At 35.8% G+C, this 27779-nt stretch overlaps 1 protein-coding gene across 3 annotated transcripts in view; it reads right to left on the bottom strand.

The window, feature by feature from the left end:
* Window positions 1–8960: 8960 nt before the first annotated feature.
* LOC118010478 (sulfotransferase family cytosolic 1B member 1) overlaps window positions 8961–27779 on the bottom strand; it is a 31233-nt gene continuing 12414 nt past the window's right edge. For all 3 annotated transcript variants that reach the window (XM_035004868.1, XM_035004867.1, XM_035004869.1), the window contains 5 exons: window positions 23040–23137; window positions 20764–20890; window positions 19781–19875; window positions 15857–16037; window positions 8961–9183 (listed from right to left, as the gene is read on the bottom strand). In XM_035004868.1, coding sequence (XP_034860759.1) covers window positions 9071–9183; window positions 15857–16037; window positions 19781–19875; window positions 20764–20890; window positions 23040–23137 — 614 coding nt within the window. In that variant the 3' untranslated portion in view covers window positions 8961–9070. The remainder of the gene's footprint in view (window positions 9184–15856; window positions 16038–19780; window positions 19876–20763; window positions 20891–23039; window positions 23138–27779) is intronic.

The raw sequence follows: 27779 nt of genomic DNA, 5'->3' as shown, positions 1-27779 counted from the left end.
AGATAGAAGTTTGTTTAGTACATAAGTTGTTTTCCTTTTCTGTATGCGGTCTCCAAGTTTTCTTTGGAATAGAAGTCATGTTTTCACTGTGCAAGTGTTAGTTAAGAAAATAACTTCAGGCCTCAAATGCTCTCAATATATTCTCTGTTATGGGGCGCCTGGGTAGTTCAGTCGGTTAAGCGTCTGCCTTCAGCTCGGGTCATGATCCCGGGGTCCTGGGATTGAGCCCCGCATCGGGGTCCCTGCTCAGGCGTGAGTCTGCTTCTCCCTCTGCCCGCCACTCCCCCTGCTTGTGCTCTCTCTCTCTCTCCCTCTCTCAAATAAATAAAATATATATATATATATATATATATATATATATATATATATATATATATTCTCTGTTATATCAGTTAAGGAAATAATTATTACCACATATCTTTGGCAGATAAAAACATATTCATAAGTTGTCATGTGCATGATCATCTGAATCTGTGCTTACATATTTTAGTTATTTTCTTACATAGTATTTCAGAACTGAAAATAGACCTTAATACCTTCTATAATACCTTAAGACCTTCTATAGACCTTAATTTTTAGCCATGGTTGGCCTATATTCTGTCTGAATGAAATTATTTTATAAATAAGAAAATAGATAAGCCTGGAAATTGATAAGTATACTTAGAACTCTTTTTGTGGTATGTCTTAAACCTATGCATATCATATCTAGTAATTTAATCCTTAGGTTGAACTCAAGGAAAATGCACCAAAAATATGTATACCAAAAATATGAACAAGAACGTTCATAGCAGTAGTATGCATAAAAAACAAACTGGAAACTCTTTCAATATACAAATAAATACTTGTATATTCCCACAATAAAATATGTATAGTAATGAAAATGAAAAAAAAAAAAAAACAACAACTAATAGTACAAGCAACACGGATAAATCACCCAATAATAGTGTTGAGGGGAAAAGGTCAGAAAACCAAAGAATCCATCTATATAATTCCAATAACATAAATTTCAAAAAAGCAAACCTAACCTATGGTGTTGGAAATCAGGATTGCGATTTTCATTGTGGGGATTATTGACTGCAAAGGAGTACAATGGAGGGGAAGGCTCTGATATGCTGATACTCTGTTTCCTGAGATATGGATCTGGTTACCCAGATGTGTTTATTTGGGCATATTTATCAGGATACTTAAGTTTTGTACACTCTTCTGAGAATGTTATGCTTCACAAAATATACAACTGTGTCGACAATTGAAAATTCACATATTGCCATAGAACTTCTGTAACACTGAACATTACCTTCACCAGTAGGCTGCATTGAATTTTACTTTATATCTGTTGACTTTGTTATCTATTCCTGCCTTTTTCTGGTTTACTTGCCTTGTGTTTTGGCTTTGTTGAAGAAGTCCAGTATGCTTCAAGCCTAAGACCTCAACGTATATTAATAAGAACGATTCAGGCAAAAAAATACGAGTAGTTTTCACATATAACAATCTATTTAGAAATTTAGCTTTTATTCAATGGAAGGAATAATATGCAGGAAATAAGCAAAAATGTTAATGAAATGGAATTTGCACAAATAGTTTAAGCTAGTAAATAGGTCACACATTGAGCAAACTGTGCTGGAAAAGTTACTAATTTCTTTTATTTTGAAACATAGTACACATTTGGCTATTGGCCCAGGGTAGAGCTGTATAATTCACTAAACTTCCTCCTTTCAAATTATATTAAATCACCAGTTTTAAGTTTTATTTACTTAATTTTTTGCATTTCCAAATATGAATCCAGTCAGTACTCTTACATCTATCATCTATCTGTCTATCATCTATCTATCATCTATCTATCTATGTATCTATCTATCTCTATCATCTATCTATCATCTATCTCATCATCTATCTGTATCTATCACCTATCATCTATTATCTATCTATCTATCTATCTATCTATCTATCTATCTATCTATCATCTATCATCTATCTATCTATTTATCATCCTGTCTACCTATCTATCATCTATCCATCTGGTAGTTACTTGGAAAACAAGAAATAGCTCATCTTCATCACTTGGAAATAACAATAGGTAATATAACCATTGAATTAAGTTTTGTGTTTATATAAAATGCATAACCTGAGGTCACTGTCCAGGCTACATTAGAATCTCTAAGGAGAAGCACAAGAATTTTACTTTCTTTACAAATGCCTTCAATATGCTCAAGAATTTTGATAGTCCTGTTAATAGGACTAGAGGAAGAGAGGAGATATAGGGGATACAAGTTGCAAGGAAATATTTGTCCTTTCTCTTCCTTTTCCTCCCCTACTCAAATTTGCATGAGAAGTTTCTCAACAAGATTTTTGACAGCTTGTTCTCTTCCTCCCTGAATAGGAGAGAACAGGACAGTTAGTCCTTATCTTATGAATAGGCTGCATTACAAAAACTATCTTATTAGTCATGTATTTGGACTCTATGCATTGTACCAGAAACATTCCTTTCTAATTAGTAAGTTTTTAAATCAACACTCAAAACATACATTAATTTAGATGAGCTTGAACTGTGCCATCTTTTAAAAAGTGATAAACAAATGCCAATAATACCATAGCTTATAAGAGAAAGGCATTCACAAATCTAATCTTTCACAAGTTTGCAGGAAGTGTACCTGCAACAGTGGGTCTCTGAAAGTGGAAAGAGCTTAGAACGTTTACATTGTCAGCTTGGGAATCGTTACATGAATATGTTTATGATAGTATTTTGAGAGTTAATCTAATATCTGAAGGAGATTATTTATATATAATTCTATATATTGTCAGAATAGTTAAGAATGACATTTTGGAGTAAAACAGACTTAGATTGAATCTTAATTTAAAGTTTCAGTTTTCTCACTTTATCTTCTTCCAGTTTTATTTAGCAATAATTGATGTACATTCCTGCATAAGTTTAAGGCATACAGCATGCTGGCTTGATTTACACATAATGTAAATGAGTCCGGTGGGTCCAGTTAAGATCCATATTCTCATATACATACATTAGAAAGAAAAGAAGAAAGGAAAATTAAAAAAAAGAAAGGGAAAAAATTCTCCTCTAATGAGAATTCTTAGGATATACTTTCCTAACAACTTTCTTATTTATCATAAGCAGTGTTAGCTATAGTCATCATGTTGCACATTACATCTCTAGCACTTAGTTATCTTATAACTAGAAGTTTGTACCTTTGAGCACCTTCCTATAATTCCCTCTCCCACCACTCTCTGCCTCTGGTAACCACAAGTCTCATCTCTTTTACTATGGATTTGTTTGTTTGTTTTTCCTTAGATTCCTCATATAAGTGAGATCATACAGTATTTGTCTTTCTCTGTCTGACTTATTTCACTGAGCATAATGCCTTCAAGGTCCATCCATGTTGTTGCAAAAGGTAAGATTTCCTTATATTTTATGGCTAAATAGTATTCCATTATGTGTGTATATATATATATATATTCCATATATATATATATATATATATACATACACATATATCACATTTTCTTTATGCAGTCGTCTGTTGATGGACACCTAGGTTTTTTCCATGTCCTGCCTATTGTAAATATTGTAAAAAATCTTTACTTTATGTATATATATACTATAACTTCTTTATCCATTCATCTAGCAATGGACCCTTAGGTTGTTCCCACATTTTGGCTATTGTAAATAATGCTGTGGGGTACAGACATCTTAACAAGTTAGTGTTTTTGTTACCTTTGGATATATTACCAGAAGTGGAATTGCTGGATCATACAGTAGTTCTATTTTTAATTTTTTGAGGATTTTCCACACTGTTTTCCTCATAGTGGCTGTACCAATTTACAATCCCACCAACAGTGCACAAAGTTTCCCTTTTCTCCACATCTACACCAGCATTTGTTATCTCTAATCTTTTTGATGATGGCCATGCTAACAGACATGAAGTGATATCTCATTCTTATTTTAATTTCCATTTCCCTAATGACTAGTGATGTTGAGTATATTTTCATGTACCTATTGGCCTTTTGTATATCTTTTTTGGAGAAATGCCTATTCAGGTGCTTTGCCAATTTATTGTTTGGATTATTTGTTTGTTTGTTGTTGTTCTGCTGTTGAGTTGTATGAGTTCTTTATATGTTTTGGATATTAATCCTCTACCAGATATATGGTTTGCAAATATTTTTTCCTATTCTGTAGGTTGTCTGTTCACTTTGTTGATGGTTTCTTTTGTTGTGCAGAAGCTTCTTAGTTTGATGTATTCCTACTTATTTATTTTTATTTTGTTGCTTGTGCTTTAGGTGTCATCTCCAAAAAATCGTTACCAAGACCAACTCAAGGAGCTTTGTTCCTATGTTTTCTTCTAAGAGTTTCATGATTTCAGGTCTTACATTTAAGATTTAATTCACTCAAGTTAATTTTGTGAGTGGTGTAAAATATAGGTCTGGTTTCATTCTTTTACATGTGAATATCTATTTATCCCAGCACCACTTGCTGAAAAGACTATCTTTTCTCCAGTGAATATATACTTGGTTCCTTTGTCAAATATTAGTTGAACATATATGCTCGGGTTTATTTCTGGGCTTGCAATTCTGTTCCATTGGTCTATTTGTCTGTTTCTATGCCAGTATCATACTGTTTTGATGACTATTGCTTTATAGTATAGCTTGAAATTAAGAAGAGTGATATCTCCTGCTTTGTTCTTCTTTCTCAGGATTGCTTTGGCTGTTTGGGATTTTTTGTCATTCCATATAAATCTTGTGAGTGCTTTTTTCTACTTCTGTAAAAAATACCATTGGAATATTGATAGGGATTGCATTGACTCTATAGATGGCTTTTGGTAGTATTTACATTTTAACAAAATTAATTCTTGAAATCCAGGAACATGGGATGCCTTTCCATTTATTTGTGTCCTCTTTGATTTTTTTTTATCAATATATTATGGCTTTCAGCATGGAAATTTTTCATCCTTCTTAGAAATTAAGACAAAGTATTATTGTAATTACTGGTAAGAAAATTCAACATCAGGTAGACTTCAATTCTTTGCTTTCAACAAATAACAAGGAAGGAAGACCTATGATATGAGAGTTGTCATCCAATGAATTGTTAACATTTTTGATTCTTTTGATGATTTTTGGTATTTGATTTTTGTCACGTAAATCAGAACCAATGGGGACACACACACACACGACAAACATACATGTATATATGTGTGTGTTTTATACACTTATGTGTGTATATACATACATGAACATATATATATGTATATATCAAGAGATTTATTGCAAAGAGTTCGTTTGTATGATTGTAGGGCCTAGGTAGGCAAGTCTGAAATCTGTAAGGCAGACCTTGAGACTGGAAAGTCTAAAGCAGGAGCTGATGATATTGCATTCCTTAAATGGAATTTCTGAATTTCTTCTTCTTCAGGGATATCTCAGTTCTACTCTTAAAGCCTTTCAACTGATTGGGTCAAGCCCACACAGATTATCAATGATAAGTTCCTTTATATAAAGTCAACTAATGGTAGATATTAACCATATCTATAAAATGTCTATACAGCAACACCTATATTCAAGTTTGGTGAAATAGCTGGGTAGCATAGCCTAGACAAGTTGATATATAAAACTGACGATCACATATAGCAACCTCAATGAATATATCAATATAGTATTGTGTTAAAAAGGAGTCTGAAGCTATAATTTAATCCAGCATGGAGAAGTACCTTGATCTATTAGTGCAATATATATATGCTATGTTTATTTAATTTGTGTCATTTATTTATTTTTTTAATTAGGCCCTTTTTTTTTTCATGCAAAAGGGTGCTTTTATTTTTATTTTATTTTATTTATTTATTTTTTATTATGTTATGTTAGTCACCATATAGTACATCATTAGTTTTTGATGTAGTGTGAAGACCTAGATGTAGTGAAAAGAAGTGCCACATGCACCCCAATGTTCATAGCAGCAATGTCCTCAATAGCCAAACTGTGGAAAGAGCCGAGATGCCCTTCAACAGACAAATGGATAAAGAAGATGTGGTCCATATAATCTGTGTCATTTAATGTGTATTGAAATAGATTGTGAATTTTCAAAAAAAAAAAAAGGTTTACAAATAAACTTTATTAGATGAGTTCAAGTGATTCTAAATGTCATCATTCAGAACATGGAGCCAACTATCTACAAAGCTTGCACCAAGCATTATGGAAGCACTAAAAGGTAAAAACCAGTCCTTGTCTTCAATGAACATAGCTTAATTTGTTGATAGGTAGCTCCAAAGAAATAATGGTGCTTTAGGATAATACCAGTTTAGTTAGTAACTGTCAGATAAACTATCCAGGGGACAAATACCAGAAGACTCGGATGGAAGGAGACATTTCTTTGTGAGAGGGTGGTAAGAGAACTCTTCATTGAAGTGAAATTAGAACTGGACTTTTAATCTAGGGAAGTGGAAATATGGCATTCTAGGTGTTTGTGGGAATGAGGTTGGAAGGAAAAAGGCCTGATATGAGCACAAGTGCTGGTACAGGAAACACAAAGAACATTCAGGCACTGATGAAGACAGTTTGATTATGGAAGCAGGAGGCAAGTATAGCCATAGAGTTTTAGAATATGGAGGAAACACAAACCAATTACATTATTTTACAGATGAAAAATTAAAATCTTATTTGCTTGGTTTTCTAAAGTTTAAGCATTTCATGAAAGGAAAATCCAGGATTAAAATGCTTTTCCCTTGGGAGTTTCTGTGGCTCTTTTCCTTTTATCAATAATGGCACCTACTCTGAACAAGTGCTAGTACTTGTTTTGAATGCCATAATGTGAAACAATTTTTTAAGACACATTTTGGCTTCTTGGAAAACAGTCTTTGAATTAATTAGTGAGGGGCCATGGATATGGGAGTAATCTCATCATTGCCAGATATTTGCTATTACTATCCTTACAGTATTGCTTTGGTAAGAGAAAAATAGAATGAGATTATTCTAACTTTTTTATTTGAAAATTATACGAGTGATTGTTGAATAGGAAAAATAATGATAAAAGCATTATTTTAGGAAAATTAATTTGGTGGCAGTTTTTAAAATGATTTTAAAGGATATCAGGTACTTCTGAAACTGGAATTCTAGTGGGAGTGCTACCATGTGGTGCGAAACATGAGTTGATGAGAGTGAACAGGATGTTGGCATTTGGATCAGAGGCAACAACCTGTAAGAAAGATAAAGGCAAATCTAGATTCTATTTGTTTCTCCACTCTATTTCCAGTGCCTAGAAAAATACCTGGGGCATAGTTGAAGCTTACTCAAATTTTTTGAATAAAGTCCAGTTACAGAAACTATTTCTACAATGGAAAACTAGGGAAAATAGAAATTATCCTATCCTGCTAGTGAAGGCAATTAGTGCAACCAATCTATTACCAGATTAAAAACTAGTTCAGAAAGGCATTTTTTTTCAAAAATAAACCATATAATCAGAAGTATGTATCACATTAACGTATTAATCAAGATAATAAAGCAAATAGATCCATGATTGGCTTTACTTCCTTGTCAAGAGTATCCTAGAAAACAATGAATCATGGATCACTACATCAAAAACTAATGATGTATTGTATGGTGACTAACATAACATAATAAAAAAATAAAATAAAAAAAACACTAGAACTAGTTCACAATACCCTTAGGTATTCAAGATTAACTACTACTAAACATATTTCTAAGGAACATACAAACCAATTTCATACTCTGAAATAACTTATAATATATATTATAATAAACCTATCAAAACAACTATCTCTAAAATCATATATATATCTCACTCCCATGAGGTTTGCAGTTGGCATTAGATCAATCCCCTGCTGGGGCTAGGGAAGACAGAAGATACATGCTTGACATGTAATTCCAGCTGCAGATTCACCTGTGAAGGCAAAATACTGTCAACCAAATTATTGTAGCTCTCTCAGTTATGGCTCAGAGTTCTATCATGTATCAGAATTTCTCTCCAGAACAAGTAAGGCCCAGGGAACTTGAACCAAGCTTGAGTTTGGGAGCTTGGCACTTGCTGATAGTATCTACAGGCAAAAGATCTTGCTGCACATGGAATATAGATAACTACATCTAAGGCAAAGCTGGAGCTGAGAAACAAATGTTCCAAGGAAGCATTTATAAAAGAGTCCAAATTGATAGGCATATGTGTGGGATGGTACATAGAAGGGATATGGGGTCTGGAGGACATAGTGGAGATTCAGCCCAGACATTCCCCCTCAGGTACCATTCTGGGAAATTCCACCAAAAAAATTCACAAAATGAAGTAACTGAAGTTCCTGAATGGAGACCAGCCAGGGGCAATAGGCGATTCTCAAAATTTTGGAAGAGGCTGTTGAGATCAGGAAGGACTCTCCACAGGAAGCAAGTAGCGGTCTCAGTCCAGGCTCTCAGAGCAGAGCTACAGTTCCCATGGGAGAGCCTTAGGGAGACCAGTGTAAGTAGACCTTTCACCTATGGAGACCCAGAAATTAGATGCTCAGCATTAAAAATTTGGATGCTTAGAAATTAGGTATAGGAACAACCTTCCAAGATCTGAACCCCATCATCTGGGACATGAGCTGTGTTATCCAAATAGTGGTGCTGCAAGAAGACGAGCTATGACTCAGGGAACAACTTGAGACCCAGGAGACAGCAGTGGAACAGAGTGTCAAGAGGGTCAAGTTTTCAGCAAAGGGAATTGGGGCAGAGCTAGGAAATGTAGTGTCAGCATGCAAACAGCACTTCTTGGACCATGTTAATAGGGAGGAGGGGAACTTCATTCTAAGCCATAACACACAGAGGTTGAATAAGATAAGTACTTTCTCTGTTGTCCATACTAGTCTAGGAAAAGGCAGGAATATCCTACAAAAACATAACAATTGGCCCTAAATTTAGGGAATTTGGAAGCTCAGAGTCAGGAGCAAAACTGAGACCTGATTGATGACATGCACACAAATCTGTTTTAAAAGCACATTTTCTCCTTTATAAATCCATTTGACTGCCCAAGTCAGGTCATAACTGCCTCCATTTTAACAAATTACAGCTCTGTTCTTCAGATTGGTCACATACTCTAAATCTCTGTGCGGAACTGAAGCTCGGTTCCAGACATTTCCTTCTTGTAAATGACATCAAATTTCTCATTTTGGGCCACTGTGAAGTAATTCTTCCAGTCACCTGCTTTCCCTAAAAATAAATAAGAAAACATATTAAGGAATAATTATTTCCATTATGAAGGAAATCTAATGAATACCAAAAGAAAAGGTTCAAAGAGTTAAAGACTTTCCTTGTATTTGAATATTTTAAAATGCCATTTCTCCTTTACTGGTCATTCCTGCCATCTAGAAAGGTCATTTAGAGCTAAATAGAACCTGACTTTTTTTTTTTTTGAAATATAGTTGACATACAATATTAAATTTGTTTCCATTGTACAGCACAGTGGTTCGACACTTATATCCATTAAGAAATGATCACCATGATAAGTGGAGTTGTCATCTGTTATTACAATATTATTGACTATATTCCTTATGTTGTGCTCTGTATCCTCGTGACTTATCTATTTTATAACTAGAAGTTTGTTCCTCTTAATTTCCTTCACTTATTTCACCTATTCCTCCATCCCCCTCCCCTCTGGCAATCATCAGTTTGTTCTTTGTATTTATGAGTCTGTTTCTGTTTTGTTTTGTTTTGTTTATTTATTTTTTAGATTCCACATATAAGTGAAATTGTATGATATTTGTCTTTCTCTGTCTGACTTGTTTCACTTAGCATAAAAACCTCTCGGTCCATCCATGTTGTTGCAAGAGGCAAGATTTTGTTTTATTATTATTATTTTTTATGGCAAGTAGTATACACTTGTATGTATATACCACATCTTTTTTACCCATTCATCTATTGATGGTCACTTGGGTTGCTTCCATATTTTGCCTATTGTAAATAATGCTGCAGCGAACATAGGGGTGCATATATCTTTTTGAATTAGTGTTTTCATTTTGTTACGATTGCTGGATTATACAGTAGTTCTACTTTTAATTTTTTGAGGAACTTCCATATTGTTTTCCACAGTGGCTGCACCAACCCAACTTACATCCCACCAACAGTGCACAAGTGTTTCCTTTTCTCCACACCATCGCCAACACTTGTAATTTCTTGTCTTTTTGATACTAGCCATTCTGATAGCTGTGAAGATGTATCTCATTATGGTTTTGATTGACTTTTAAGGATACATTCTGAGAAGGGTTAGTTTTCCTGTCTAAATTTATAGAACATACAATAGTTTCCTGAAAGAGATTCTTTTAGTGTTTCTGTTTGTCATGGGTCATAGGGTTACTACTGAACACTCAATCAATGGTCAGGGAAGATTTTATTTCATGAATTAGTTTGGGAAACTGCACAAATAACTGGTCATCAACACAACCAATCCATGAACTAAAAAGTTGATAAGTATCATTTCCTATGAATTTATTAATGAAGATAGTATGATACTTGAAGGATACCATTTTCCCTGAGTTCACTAGACTTATACTGTATTTGCATTTTAGATGAGAAGAATAGCATTTAAAGTCAAATGTAGAACATTCTTGAACCATCTGTACAAAAGCAAAACTTTTGGGAACAAATTTGAATTTAATTTCTTATACTTGGATGCTGATAAATATTTATCTGAAAAATAAATTCTTAATATACTGTAAATGTGCTTGGAGATAAACATTTGCTTTGTTATTTTATGAAATATTAAACATGTCCTATTGAATTGCAAGCCACATTAATCCATGATGCCTTGATGAATATTTCAAATCCTTTTAATGAAAAACATCCCCATAAACAATGTTGTTTCCCTGGTTATTATACTTTGCTCTGTGTTTACTAAAAGGTAAGAGCTCTTTGTAATGTGATAGTAGTGTATATTTGGAATAGTTCATCTGTAAAGATATCATTAAAAACAAAAAGCACAAATTAAACAATAAAAAGTCATATATAAAGTATTCTAATGATTTTCTATTTTGAGTATTAATCATATAATATACACAAACACACTTGCTTCACAAGAGTAAGGGAAGTATAAAAATTTTTTTAATAAAGTAAATGCTGACCAAAGCCCAGATTTTTCTGTTTTGTTGCAATCTGGGACATAAGTATAAATACTGGACATTATCTGTCCTCTTCCTACTTTTACTACTTTTACATTGTGTGATTAAATTATGACATTGATTTAGATTACATAGACTGGGGGCCCGGGAAAAGATGGTGGAGGAGTAGGGCACCCTATTCCAACCAGTCCCCAGAATTGAGCTGGATATCTACCAGACCACTCTGAACACCCACGAAATCAGCCTGAGATGTAAGAAGATAGATCTGGATCTCTACAAACAGAATATTGCAGGTAGTTGGTTTTGAGGTACAAAGCTGGGAGCCGTGATTCCGCGGGCAGATTTTGGAGGATAAATGGCAGGGGGAGGGAACCTGGCTGTGGGATCCTACACCGCAGGTGAGCGATAGCCTCCCGAGCTGGGGACTGGGCAGAGTCGCAGACCAGTAGCAGCGGGGAAAGAACTTTAGGGTAGCACCCCAGACTGAAAGCTGGAGTGGGCCCCTGTGTGCAAACCGGGGGTGACTGGCGGTTCTAGAAGCACAAAGGGCAGAGATGTACCCCGACCTGGAGGTGAGGACTGGGAGTGCTGCAGAGGGGTGCACAACCCAGGACACTGCAGTTTATAGCAGCACAGACAGAAATGGAGATAGTGTAGCCTGGAGAGCTCACTGAAGAATAGACTGCGATCTCTCTGCTCTGAGGCAGAGGGTTGGAAACGGTCTTTTCTGCTCTGACTCGCAGAAGAGACGCAGAAAGCCGCCAGGGAAAGCCGCCAGAGAACAAAAGCCCCAAAAACTGATTCCCGCTGAGCCCATCCCCCACCACAGGGGGCAGGGCAACTCTGCCCAAACAGCGTTGCCTGAGTAACAGTGCAGCAGGCCCCTTCCCAGAAGACAGGCTGGGAAAACAAGAGGCTGGCAACCCTAATGTCCCTAGAAAACAGGTGCATCTTGCTTGGGTTCTAGTCAATAATTTGGACTCTATACATTCCCTCAACCACCCCTTAACAGAATGACTAGGAGGAGGAACCCCCAAAATAGGAAAGACTCAGAGACTATGACTTATGCCACAGATTTACAAATGGATTCAGATATAACCAAGATGTCAGAGATGGAATTCAGGCTAGCAATTGTGAAGACAATGGCTAGAATGGAGAAATCAATTATGGCAACATAGAATCTCTAAGGGCAGAAATGAAAGCTGAATTGGCAGAACTTAAAAATGATATCCATGAGATCCAATCTAATCTAGATAATCTAACAGCTAGGGTAAGCAAGGCAGAAGAACGAATTAATGACCCTAAAGACCAATTAATAGATTAAAAGGGAAAAGAGGAGGCCAGGGAAAAACAACTCAGAATCCATGAAAATAGAATCAGAAAAATAAGTGACACCATGAGGCGTTCCAATGTCAGAATTATTGGAATCCCTGAGGGGGTGGAGAGAGAGAGATGATTAGAAGATATATTTGAGAAAATCATAGCTGAGAACTTCCCTAAACTGGGGAATGAAACAAATATTCGTGTCCTTAAGGCAGAGAGGACCCCTCCCAAGATCAAGGAAAACAGGTCAACACCCCGGCATGCAATAGTAAACTAGCAAATCTTAGAACCAAGGATACCATCTTAAGGGCAGTTAGGAGGAAGATATTCCTTATGTACAGAGGGAGGAACATCAGAATAACGTCAGACCTATCCACAGAGACCTGGCAAGCCAGAAAGGCCTGGCAAGACATATCCAGGGTACTAAATGAGAAGAAGATGCAGCCAAGAATACTTTATCTGGCAAGGCTTTCATTTAGAATGGATGGAGGGATGCAGAGCTTCCAAGACCAGCAAAAACTGAAAGAAAAATATTTGCAAATGACACTACAGATGAAGGGCTGGTATCCAACATCTATAAAGAACTTCTCAAACACCCAAAAAACAAATAATCAAGTCAAAAAATGGACAGAAGACACGAACAAACACTTCTCCAAAGAAGACATACAAATGGCTAACAGACACATGAAAAAATGTTCATCGTCATTAGCCATCAGGGAAATTCAAATCAAAACCACACTGAGATACCACCTTACACAAATTAGTGGCAAAAATTGACAAGGCAAGAAACAACAAATGTTGGAGAGGTTGAGAAAGGGGAACCCTCTTACACTGTTGGTGGGAACGCAAGTTGGTACAGCCACTTTGGAAAACAATGTGGATGTGCCTCAGAAAATTAAAAATAGAGCTACCCTATGACCCAGCAATTGCATAACTTGAGTATTTACCCCAAAGACACAGATATAGTGAAAAGAAGGGCCATATGTACCCCAATGTTCATAGCAGCAATGTCCACAATAGCCAAACTGTGGAAAGAGCCGAGATGCCCTTCAACAGATGAATGGATAAAGAATGTGGTCCATATATACAATGGAATATTACTCAGCTATCAGAAAGGATGAATACCCAACTTTTACATCAACATGGATGGGACTGGAGGAGATTATGCTAAGTGAAATAAGTCAAGCAGAGAAAGTCAATTACCATATGGTTTGACTTATTTGTGGAACATTAAGGAATAGCATGGAGGATATTAGGAAAAGGAAGGGAGACATGAAGGGGGAAAATCGAAGGGAAAGATGAACCATAAGAGACTATGGACTCTGAGAAACAAACTGAGGGTTTTAGAGGGGAGGGGGTAGGATGGATTGGTTAGCCCAGTGATGGGTATTAAGGAGGGCATGTACTGTGTGGAGCACTGGGTGTTATACGAAAACAATGAATCGTGGATCGCTACATCAAAAACTAATGATGTATTGTATGGTGACTAACATAACATAATAAAATTAAATTAAAAAAAATTATGACATTGATTTAGCCAACATGGCATCCCTCAAGACTGAGTGTACTCAACCTTTTGTTCATACATCACTTTGAACCCTGTTTAGCATCCATTTACATGCATGCCTCTTGCATTACATTATGAGGTTCTTAAAGGAAATGCATGTGTCATTCAAACTGGCATGTTCTAGAGAATATGTGTTGCATACGGGTGTTCATGAAGAGTGTTTCCTAAACATACAATGAACAAATAAATGGGTATTATTTACATGTTTATTGACTACATGAATGAATAAATGAGTAAACAAATCTTGAATTATTTAGACTAAGAAGATGGGCTACTTTTTAATGTATTATTTACAGTCAGAAAAAACATTTCAAATGCTTACATGTCATTTACCATAATCCTCCCCCCAAACTTATGCCACAAATCTTGTTACTTTCTCCATATTTTCAGCATTGTAACCAGACCTTTGGCAGATTGATTAAATGTATTCAAAGTCATAGATTCAGGGAGTGGCAAAGCCTGGATAAACCCCACATCAATCTGACCACAAAGGGTATGTCTGTTTATCACTTCCAGAGGGAATGTAAAGCCCATCTCTATTATGAGACTAGCATGCAGTCTTTTCTGCTTGAAGTTGGAGAAACCATAGAACCCAGATACTGAACTTATGTTATCTACCTCTATACCCTAATGAGGTATCATGGGGTGGTACCAATTTTCATATGACTAGGAATAAAACCCTCCTGGAAGTTACATTCAGATAATCTGACAAAATGAGAATTTGCCTTGTTTAGTAAAGGAGGATTTTTTTTTCCTGATTTTTTCCATCAGCAAAATGTGTGTATGTGAGCATCAGTCTTTGTTTAGACACCATTTACAATGAAAAATTTACTTTGCCTCCTTATACCAGAGGTTAGTTTTGAAAAGTTAAATGTAATGTTTTTGAAAATAAAAACAATTTGAAAACACCAGGACTATTTGCTATTATGATAAGTAATATTATCTATCTATCTATCTATCTATCTATCTATCTATCTATCTAAAACTAGAAAAATGTTTTAGAAAAAATTTAACCATATAATTCTTTGAAAATCAAGGGTTTTCAGTCATATGTTCATATGTACAGTACATTTTAAGGGTTATGTTTACTTCCTAGCACACCGATTGAAATTCTACCCCTTCATCTCTACTTCAATAAAGAATATTGAAAACAGAGGGTGACATTATTAGGTGGAGAGCTTCTCAAATTTAATTTAGCACTTTGTTAAGTGTATTATTTTTAACATTAACAATTTACATTTTTGACACAAATCATAACAGTAAGCTATACTATGCAGGATTTGCTTCAGTGGAATCAATAACAAATGCCATATTCCTCTATTGTTATCTTTTTACATTAAATTTAGATTCCACGTTTCCTATAATTCAGACAGTATTTTTAGGGAGCAAAATCTTCCCATAGGGTAAAGGAAAGCCCTTTCTCTTTGTGAATCCTTAACAAAGTGACTACTGTTTTCTAAGTGATATGGGGTCTTTAAAGCAGATGGTCTTGTATGGAATGACATTAATTTATCACTGAGGAGAAGAGGGAGGCCTATGCTTATTTAGGCAAAGATTTAAGAATTAGGAATAACAATTTTAGAATGACTCACATCAGAATTGACAAAACTACTCCCATTTAGTAGCACAGTAAATAGAAGAAGAAATATGCATCAAATACCCAAGGTATTCTGGTAATGGGTTTATAATGCATTATTTCCTCACTAATTTCTAATCTGGTTCAACAACTTTTGTGGTAGGTATTTTTAGTGTCCTTATATCACAGATGAAGAAATTGGTGCCAAAACTGGCTAAGTAACTTGTTAGAGATCATTACTCCTCATTTCAGAGTAATTCATAAGAAAGTGAAAAGGGAAATTAAACTCAGCAAAATATTTACCTTTACGCATAAAAGAGGATTTGCTATGATCCATCACTGTACTTGGTAGATGTGTATAATTCACCAGAGGGTTATCCTTCATCATTTCAAATGAGGTGTGATGGACGATCTTATCCAAGACCTCATCATTCAAATTCTTCTCTAGAAATCTAACAATCTTCTTGATTTCCTGCTTTGGATTCTATCAGTGGTTAAAGAGACATACCCAAGAAAACAGTAAACAAAACATCATTAACATAATGTGAAAACTATAATATCTATAATCTGTTTTCTTAAATGTTGGTTCTGAATATTCAATCCATATTTTGTTGGGTCATCAATGTTTTTTTTTAAATTAATCATATGAATCATGAAAAAAATCAATAATTTATGTTTGGCAAAAATAGATGAAATATTTTGTTTATTCTAAATTTCGTATTTTTAGTTTATATCAAAAGTACAATAAGAACAAAGCTTGGGCTAAATATTAGCAATATTTGGAGAAAAAAATAACAGCTATTTTAAGCTCAAGTTGTAATCAGATTTGAACAGTGAATATTTAGGGACCAAGTATGTTTTTATTCTTCCTGCCTTTATTTATTTGTTCTCAATCAAAATTCTTTTCTTGTTTTTAATTACAATATTTAAAAACAAAAATAATAAATTCGTGAAGAACTTCAAGTATGTTTGCCTTAGAGTACTTATACCTTAGACCTTGCTTGGACATAAATTATTAAAAATAAACTGCAGAGGCACCTGGGTGGTGCAGTCAGTTGCGCATCCAACTCTTGGTTTCAACTCAGGTCATGACCTCAGGGTCATGAGATTGAGCTCCAGGTCAAGCTCCACACTCAGTGCGGAGTCTGCTTGAGACTCTCTCTCCCTTTCCCTTTGCCTATCCTTCTGCTCACACTCTTTCTTTCTCTCTCTCTCAAGTAAGTAAATAAATACATAAATACATAAATAAATAAATACATAAATAAAATCTTAAAAAAAACTCCAATGAAGGTGCATTAAGTTACTCATTAACTATTGGGGATACAAAGAGCAAAATCTAAGAAATGAATCATTTTCCAGATTCTAATGACATAAATTTAATATTTATAACTTTTAGGAAGCTAAACTAAACTCTATATGGATACGTCTAGAAATATTTTGAGAAGGTGATATCCAAGCTGAGTTGAAAAGATGAGTCAGAATTTACCATGATGTGTGGTCTGCTGAGGTGCTGGAGAGCGAATTTCTAGTAGAGAAAATAGTCAAAATTCTTGGCGGTATAGGGTCTCATAACGTTTTGAAGGGAGGAAAAAAAAGCAAAGTGGTTGAAGTTAGGTTTGAGTTGTTCATAGGAATAAGAGAGGCTATAAAATTGGAAAGATAAATTGGGGTAGAAATGAGAAAATCCTCGGATGTCCCACTGAAGGATTTGGACTTTATCTCTTATGTAGGGAAGCCACAGCATTTAATAATATGTCATTGACTGTGTGTGTGTGTGTGTTCATTGTATACACATGTGTATGTTTTGGCAGGGAGTTCCTTACAAGGGAAGTTCTGGCAATATATTATGTCTCAGACCTTGATGAGAGCAGAATGAGATGACCAATTAAGGGGTGTGAGTGCTTGGAATAAGTAAAGGGTCAGAAATGATGATAGTGGGAAAAAGGCCAAAAGAGAAGTTAATAATGGTAGTAGGAAAACCACAGATGGACAGGCAAATAGACAGCAATTTCTATTAGGGATTCAAAGTGTTTGGAGAATAATCTGGCCGCCTCAAAATTATCAATGAGTGTTAGTTTATGTTGCAGTAGAAGTGAAAGCAGAGTGCTGGTACCTATCAAATCTCCTTCTGCTGTATTTCTCTTTCACCTCATTGATTGAGAATTTATGCAGAAGCTCATAAACCAATGTCAATTATTAGACTTATTTGAATTTTATTATTGATATGTAACTATAATTTTGTTCTATTGTTATTAAACTTCTTTATATAACATTGTCTAAAAATGACTGTGTGACGGGAGAAAAAGACCATCTATTAAGTATGATGAATATACAGGTTTGAGTGGGATTCAAAAGATCTAGATATGCTTATAAAGCTGATTGGGCCAGAATGTAAATCAGTATGAATGAGTGTATTTGAATACCGCATTTTAGCTAAATAAGGAGAGAAATGGTTGACACAAGAGTGTCCTGTGGGGGGCAGCATGATGTTGGACTCAGAATGTGGACACCAGCCTGGCCCAGAAAGTGTATTTCCCCATCCTATGGAGAAAAGAGACTATATTTAGAAGCTAAAATTGCTCTTTTCATAAAGTTATTAAGTGCTACTCTGGTGTCCAGAAAGTAAGGAAAGAGTACAGAAGGACAATTTTCTCCTTATAAAGAATTCATGACTTTGGCTAATCAAATACTCAAGGGATATCACCATTTTTTAAAAATGTTTTCATAAAACCACTTCAGTTTCACAGCTGCATATTGTCAGCAAATTGGAAATCAATTGCCTCAAGCCCTGTATAAATGGGCAATAGTTAAGTTTTAATGATAGATTCTCTAAGAGTTGCAAACAAGTGTGATGGAAGGTGACAGCCGAGGCACACCAGAAAAATTCAGAGGACTCTTTTTGTTAAAAGTGTGAGATGTGAGAATACCCTGGGGGTTTTTCAGAAATACTTGGATCAAGAGAAATTTTACATGGAACATGATTTTTGCTATGCAAAGGAAGATTGATGTCTCTAAGATGTTTGTTATTATTGCTCATTCATTTATTTATTCATTCAAGCAATCAATTATTCATACAAGTGATTCTATGAGCCCCTATGTGTGTAAGGTGCTGTATTCTGTACTGTGAATGTAGTTTCAAGAATGGTAGATATTGTACCTTACATCATGAATCTGAAAGTCTAAAATGTACCCTCATTTGTAAGTCCAATCTTCTTCAAATAGAGGAACTTGGTTTCCACATATTTCTCAGGGTGTGTGTGTGTGTGTGTTTGCCTAATTTGAGTAAAATGGCCTCAGACTAGGCCTGGAACTTTGCAGTTATTCGAATATTGCTATATTTGAACTGATACTAGTTCATACAGGAAACTAGATGAATGCTCATGAGTCCCCAAACTAAGAGGGCGATAGTAAGAAAGTAAAGGAGAGGGATTTGAAAGTTATAATAGGTAGGGCATGTGAACCAATGGGATGTTCACAATATAGTGGAACCACATCCACTATATGGAAGTCAATGAGGACGATGTATTTTCAAATTTTGAAAATTAATGGACATGTATGTAAGTGATGAATCACTAAATTCTATACCTGAAACAAATATAACACTGCATGTCAACTAACTGGAATTTAAATAAAAATTTAGACAAAAAAAAGAAAATTAATGGACAAATAACATCATTAACCGAGAGAGAATAAAAGAAGAAAAGGATTAAATGTTGGAGTCAGAGAAACAAGATGAGTTTAGTTTTGAACATGTTAAATTTAAGGATCATTTTAATAAAAGGATGTGTCTGGATTAGGGTAGAAGTTAAAATGAAGTTTGGGGGGGATCATTAGGACATAAAGAGTTTTGGCAACAGTAGGCATGGGGTATGATCACCAAAATGTAGCAAACAGCTTATAAAGAAAGCTAAGTGACAGACGGAGATCCACAGGAAAGCCAAGAGAGCGTGATAACCTATTAAATGTAGGAAAGAATTTCAACAAGAGAAGGTGCTCACAATAAACACAATGTTTAAAAAGTATAAGAAGATAAAAATGTCATGGATTTCACCATTAGAAGTCACTAATGATCTTAGCAAGATTTGGGTAAGCAGGCATGGAGAAGAGACAATATAATCACATCTTTTTTCTTTTTTTAACTCCATAGATTAATTTGAAAATATATATTAACCCTTTACCCCAGGATGTAATGGGGGAATTATCCAGAATGAATTTCTATGATTTTACCTCTTTCATATCTTCATAGAACAAGAAAAGTATTGGGTGTTCTTCCTTTTTCTTCCACCAACTCTTAACATGATTAAACCAAGAACCATAAGCCACTAAAACCAGAGAAACAGTCTTACCATAAGCTTTCATCAAATTAAAGGTTTGTTTCTAAACAATAAATCAAATAGTACAAATATTCTGTGGAATTCAGTAACCAAGGGAACTGAATATATAAGACCAATTAAAAATATATATAATCTGGGGCACCTGGGTGGCTCAGTCGTTAAGCGTCTGCCTTCCACTCAGGTCATGATCCCAGGGTCCTGGGTTCGAGCCCTGCATCAGGCTCCCTGCTCAGCGGGAAGCCTATTTCTCCCTCTACACATCCCCTGCTTGTGTTTCCTCTCTCCCTGTCTCTTTCTCTCTGTCAAATAAATGGATAAAATCTTTAAATATATATATATATATATATATATATATAAAATCAGCCATTTATGGATGTACAGTAAGATTAAAACAATATAAAGTACAAAGGAAGCATTCCAATACATTGGCCTCCATATGGGTTTTACTTGGCCTCACATGGAAGGAAACCATTCTACTACTCATATTAACTATTTATCTAAATACTATAAATATATGTATAACAGATCTAACTGAAGATTTGGGCAGGGGCACCTGGGTGGCTCAGTTTTTGGGCGTCTGCCTTCAGCTCGGTTTGGGCAAGTTGAAGAATTCCCATTGTAACTGGAACTGAGAATAGATCTCTAGCAACTGAAAAAACATTTGAGAATATTCTCATCAAGCCAATGTTAAATACCAAATTTATATATTGATGTCATAGTAAAATTTAAGTTAATCTAATTTTTAATGCTATTTAAATGTACTTTTTACTAGCTTGGAAAAGTAAATATTTTTATAGGAAAAGTCACACCAGTAATAGTTATTAATATTATTAAAAAGGAAAAGTACTTATTGATTTCAAGCCCAGGGCTACCTACCATTTCCAGTCATGAATCTCTCCAGATACTCTTCCCAGGGACCAGGGACAGGTTCCAAATTATTCATTAAGTCAAAATGGTAATATGAGACTGCAACATCCTTGGCATTTCGAGCCAGATAAATCATCTGCGGGGGAAAAAAGAAGAAAACCACATGGATTTAAAATCCATGAAATTAAAAACAGGAAAAATTAGAGAAAATTAGTGAAACAAAAAGCTGTCTCTTTTTTTAAAAAAATGAACAAACTTGATAAACATCTAGCAAGACTAACAAAAAAGAAGACACAACTAACATCAAGAAAAAAACAGGAAGTATCACAACAAATCTTATAGCCATTAAAATTATAATGAATATGAAAAGATGCTCCATATCACATGTCATCAGGGAAGTGAAAATTAAAGCAACAGTGAGACACCACTCTGTACTTATTAGAATGACCAATATCCAGAAAACTGGCACCAAATCCTGGTGAGGATGTTGAGCAACAGGAGCTCTCATTCATCACTGGTGAGGTTGCAAAAATGGTACTGTTACTTTGGAAGACATTTTGGCAGTTTCTTACAAAGCTAAACATAGTTTTACCTACAATCTGGCAATCGCAATGCTTGGTATTTATCCAAAGTTGAAAAATAAGGTCCACACAAAAAACTGCAAGTGGATGTATAGAACAGCTTTATTCATAATTGCCAAAACGTGGAAGGAAACAAGATGTCCTTCAGTAGGTGAATGAATAAACTGGGATACATCCAGACAATGGAATATTATTCAGCACTAAAATGAAATGAGCTGTCAAGCCATGAAAAGACATGGAAGAACCTCAAATTCATATTGCTAAGTGAAAGAATGCAATTTGAAAAAGCTACATACCATATGACAGAAGGTCATATAGTTAGACCTTCTATACATAGAAGGTCTATGTATTTTTTATTGCCTCCATGAAAACTATGGAGACAATAAAAAAGATCAGTGGTTGCCAGGTTAGGAGGCGAGGGGGGTGAATAGGTGGAGTACAGAAGATTTTTAGGGCAGCAAAATTACACTATAGGATGCTATAATGGTATATATATGTCATTATACATTTGTCCAAATCCATTGAATGTACACCACCAAGAGGAACCCTAATGTAAACTATGAACTTTAGGTGATTATGATGTGTCAAAGTAGGTTCATCAGTTGTAATAAATGCACCACTCTGGTGGGGGATGTTGATGATAGGTAACTATGTGTGTATAGGGGCAGGGGATATTTGGGAAATCTCTGCCTTCCACTCAATTTTGCTGTGAACCTAAAATTGCTCTAAAAATAAAATTGCCGTAAAAAATACAGTCTGTTCAAAGAAAGAATAAGAAGAAAATTATGGGGGCACCTGGGTGGCTCAGTCAGTTAAGTGTCTGCCTTCATCTTAGGTCATGATCCCAGGGTCCTGGGATCTAGTCCTACGTCAAGCTCCCTGTTCAGTGGGGAGTTTGCTTCTCCCTCTCCCTTTGCCCCTCCCCCCTTGCTGTCTCTCACTCAAATAAATAAATAAAATCTTTAAAAAATGAAGAGAATTATGAAATACTTTTCATTACAAAATTCCAAAACTTAGAATTCCTCACAATCACAAACTAGCAAAAGTCAGTTAAGTTGAAATAAACAATCAGAATAGTCCCACAAAGATTGAAGAAATTGAATTTCAAATTTCAAATTTCCCCAGAAGCAAATATCCAGGCACAAATATTTCACTGGAGAATATTACCAAATAATCAAATAAGAACTGACATCCTTATGTTGAGTTTTCAGAGAAGGACAGAATATCTAGGGATAGCTGGGGAATAATAGTAGCAATATTGTGCTGACATGGGGATCCTGTTGCTACATACCTTTGGCAAACTTGATTATGTAGGTTTAGACTGAAATATATATTTTTAATTGAAGCACTTTCTTATGTAGCTCATTTCTCATGGTATCAAACAAAACATTTGAGCAAACATTTACTATGTGCATGACTAAAGGGATAGGGTCACATTAAAAAATGACTTGCAGGGGCGACTGGGTGGCTCAGTCATTAAGCGTCTGCGTTTGGCTCAGGTCATGATCTCAGGGTCCTGAGATTGAGCCCCGCATCAGGCTCCCTGCTCCGTGGGAAGCCTGCTTCTCCCTCTCCCACTCCCCCTGCTTGTGTTCCCTCTCTCACTGTGTCTCTTTCTGTCAAATAAATAAATAAATAAATAAATAAATAAATAAATAAATAAATAAAATCTTTAAAAAAAATGACTTGCAGTGTAGAGTATACCTTGCAGTTGTTCTCCCAGAAAGACTTAGGAAGGAGATCAATTGGTAGATGCGTCTTCACAAGTCGTGGTGATGGATTCTTCTCTAATTGTTCTATTCCTGGGAAAATTTTAGTTTTATTTTAGTACATTAGAGCTTTCAAGGAGCTTGCATTTCCTGATTTTCTCTGACCGTTTAAAATATTTTTGAGCAGAATATAATGCTGCTAAATTTTGAACAAATCACAGGTATTATCTGGATTCTCAGAGGCAATATTGCATAATGGTTAAGGGCATAGTTGTGAGTTTAGCCTCCTTGGGTTCAAATCCTAAGTCTGTCACTTACTCATTGTGAGACATTTGAAAGTATGCTAGTCTCTGTGTTTCACTTTTTCTACCTCCAAAATGAAGGGTAATAATATCAACTTTAGCAATTTGGAATTTTATCATACCTTGCATTATTATAAATCATTATGAAAATAGTTTCTGTTTCTCAAGCGATATGGATAACTCCCAATTCTCATATCAGCTATTGTTTTGCATCTGCTGTTATGGTATAGATGTGTTACATTTGGAGAGCATCAGCTGTTGCACCTGCATTTTTTCATTATTTCCTCTATGTGTCAAATGTACATACATGCAAAATGAAAATGTTGTGTAATTTTTAGGTGTTAGCTGAACTCACCAAAGACACACAACTAATATGTGGGAGAATTTGGTTTCAAATCAAGTCATTGGATAAGGGGTTTGTCAACTTCCCTGAAACAGAAAATATCCATTTATTTTGTCTAGTCAGAGCTAGGATGATCCCAGGGGCTTGGATCTCACAAATAAGTGGCTTGGTCAGTCTGAAGGCACTTCTGGGATAAAGGCACACTCAGAATTCCTGACATAGACTAGGAAGAGTGGGGCAAACCCTTTTAATTTAACTATTCTTTTAATGCATTCAGTGGCCTTTATCATATCCCAGATATATCTTTTAAAGATGTCATATCCTATAGAGTCATCAACACCTAAAATCTCCTTCAGATTTCATATCCAATAAATCTTAGAGTCCTACGCATTTTTTCGCAATATTACTTATATCCAGTCTAACCTCTAGATTACCTGTTAATCCTACATTACCTTCCCACCTTTTGCATACAAAGGCACACCTGCTCAAAATTGCATCTGACTCACTCTTTTAAAACAATCTTAAGCTTCATTCGTTTACAAAAAGTTATTACATATGCTAAAAAGCCACTCAATCTCTATTAAAACATCCTTTTATTAAAATATTCTATGTAATGCTTATTTTTGTTTCAGTCTATTTACTTCTTTATTTGTTTGTTGTCAGCTCCCATGCTTCTTCCTCATCCGCACCCCCAAACACACACACTAGAATGGAGATTCCCCAAGAGCCAGGATGTAGCTCAATTTGAATGTTCTGTAGAGAACAATACATAGCACATAGTTATATTAGTATGTAGTTTTATTAGGAAGAACCTCTTAATTTTAATGGGGATAGGGTTGACTGACTTAGGAAATAAAGATCAAGAATCCTAGTTAAGGGGCGCCTGGGTCCTGGGATCGAGCCCCACATCAGGCCCCTTGCTCAGCCGGGAGCCTGCTTCTCCCTCTCCCACTCCCCCTGCTTGTGTTCCCTCTCTAGTTGTCTCTCTATATATATCAAATAAATAAAATCTTTGGGAAAAAAAATCCTAGTTAAATTTGAATTTCAGATAACAACAGATAGCTTTCAGTGTATCTTCCATGTAATATTTGGGATATACTTACGCTAAGTAAAATAGCTATTTATCTGAATTTCAAATTTAATTGGGTATCTTCAGTTTTATCTGGAAACATTAATTATACACCTATAAAATTCCACCAAGTATTTTATTATGCTACTACTAACCTGGTAACTACAGCCACTTTATCCAGCATAGAAATGAGAAATCATCTTCCACAACCCACTATTCCTCAATGCCCATGACATGAACTTTTACATTTTTTTAATGACGTTTTCCCCTTATCTGTTGCTCCTCTTCATTCCCTCAACTTCACTGAAAGATTTCCCAAACTCTAGGTTGTAATTGTTTTGCCATGTAAGGTCTTTAAATCAATCCTTTATTGCACAAATATGAATGTTAGGAATATGTAATAACATTACACACATTCATATTCAGGCTCCAGAGTAAATCTCAGTGACAATTTACCCTCTTTTACCTGCTGACTCTCACTTACTCACTCTATGGTGATGCTACACAGCCTCACTCTGCACCTTTAACCCCCATTTCCCACCAGTCATCCCTGACTCCCCCACCCCAATTACCTTGATTCTATCACTTTTTCATTTCCTACTTTTTTAATGGCTCTGGAGTCTTATCTCATTCTTGCACTCACTTTGTTTGCTTATCCCAGAATAATTATTTTAGCTCCAAGATTCATCATTTGCTCTGACTTCAGGCAACCACATGGAAGGAATGACACCCTCTCAGCTGGTTCTTCTCTGCCTATGGAAGTAAATAGCTCTGGTAGGGAAGGGAATTTAGATTCTGCTCTTTAAATTGAAATAACATTCACCACCATACTTCTGTCTTCTTATCCCAGGTTTCCAGCAGCATTTGAAGGCTAGGTCTCACTTCTTGAGCCCTTCTCACTTGCCTACCAGACACCATACTCCTGATTCTCTTTTAGATCACTGAATAGTTCTTGAAAACTACACGCCCTACATGATCTGTCCCTGTCTAGTCTCCAGTGGTTTTATCTCACTTTTCCCCTTTCATTGTTGTTGTTCGGTTCCTAGACCACACCAGGGTCTTTCTGTATCTAAGCCTTCATACCTAATACTCACCTTCATGAAATATGTTTTCTCCAACTATGTGCATAGCTCTACATCTCAATTCAGAGTAGATATCCCTAAATATCCAATCTAAAGTAAACTCTCTTGTTGTTCCCTATTCTTTGGGTACATGAGCCTAAAAATATTATTAGTTTATTTACTTATTTAATGGCATGATATTACTGTAAACTCCTTGAATTTATTAATCACTGAATTTACTAATCATTTTATATCTAGCCCATAGCACAGTGCATAATTCTTTGGAAGCACTCAATAAATATTTGTGGAATGAAATATGAATTGTATTAATAATAAATTTTATGTTTGAGAGGTATTGGTACTTCCTTACTTACTTAACTACAGCAATGTCCTAAACTAGGAACTTATTAATCTAATCTACCACATTCTATACAACAAAAGTCAATAAAAAATAAAGAACATTTTTTAAGTTATTAACCAAATTTTTAGTTATTTTCTACAACAAAACTCTTTCATCTTAGGTCATCATACTTGGATGTACAATGAATTAAACTACAATTTCTCTATACGTCTTGGTGATTGTACTGCTTACAAACTTCCATTTTATGTTACCAAGTTCACTCCATTTTCTTTGAATGTAAATCACAAATACAATAATTAATGTGCTATATAAATAATATAAGGCGGAGGCAAGATAGCAGAAGAGTAGGGGACATCGTTTCATCTGGTCCCTTGAATTTAGTTGGATATCTATCAAACCATTCTGAACACCCACAAATTCAGCCTGAGATGTAAGAAAATATATCTAGAACTGCTTTTTGCAAGGTAGGAGGTATGGAGTCATGAATCTATGGGGAGATATTGGAAGATAAATGGAGCAGGAAGGGAGCCTCCATAAGCTGGTTACAGGAAAGTGATATAATACTGGACCACAAAATCGAACCCTTAGAAATCTGCTCTAGTGAGAGACATCCCTTTCTGAAAGGGGCTCAAGGGATGAAAAGGGCAGAATTCTAGGTAGGTCATTGTGGTCTCAAAATTCCAGATGACAGAACAAACAGGGGTGTCTGAACCAGTAGATGGCCCAAGCAGTGGAGCAGGGAAACTGGTTATGGTCAGTGAGCCCAGGAGGGGACTTTCAGCTCAGGTCGCCATAAGCCCTGAGCAGGGCCAGTCAGGTGACCGCTCTCTGCCTGCACACTCTGAAAAGGACTGGGACTCACAGGCCATTTACCATTTCCTGGGAGGGGTGAAATGGCTGCGCCCACAACTGGGCAACAGCTCTCAGGGTGGCGGTGGCCCCAGAAAGGACAGTAGGCGACACCCAGCCATGGCCTGGGAACAGGGACAGGGTACATGTACAAGCCTGCAACTGCTCACAGTCCCAAAAGGTAGTGATGCTCGCAGGTCCCTGGGACTCCCTCCGGTGTGGCAGGGTGGATTACAGTGGGCTTGTACCACAAGAGTCTGCAGAGTTTGGCACACACAAAGGTGAGAACTGTTTGTCCCAGAGGGTTTATTGAAGAAGTGGGAACGCGATCTTTCAGCTCTGAGCCAGAGATCTGGGCATGGCCATTTTTACTCTGATCTTCTAAAGAGGGGCAGAAAGCTTCCAGGGACAAAAGCCACACAGAGGACCAGCTTACACTGAGCCCAGCCCCCTGGCAAGGGGTGGGGCAACTCTGCAGAGGCAAAGACACCTGAAGAGCAGCACAGCAGGCCCCTCCCCCAGAAAAACAGACTGGAAGAAAGGTGGACAAGTTTATGGATCCCACAAGACTGTAAAATTCCAGTACCCAGGGAAAATAGTATATTAATTTCCCCGTGTTTTCTCACAATTTGTTTATCTTTCAGTCTAAAATTTTCCATTTCTTTTGTTTTACCTTTTTCCCATTTCAACTAGATTCTTATTTTACCAACTTATGTTTGTAAGTCACTTTTTAACTTTTATCTTTTACAT

Source organism: Mirounga leonina, unplaced genomic scaffold (genome assembly GCF_011800145.1).
Source record: "Mirounga leonina isolate KUSES-001 unplaced genomic scaffold, KU_Mleo_1.0 Mir_129, whole genome shotgun sequence".
NCBI classification, from domain to species: Eukaryota; Metazoa; Chordata; class Mammalia; order Carnivora; family Phocidae; genus Mirounga; species Mirounga leonina.
This window is presented reverse-complemented; position numbering and strand designations above follow the sequence as displayed.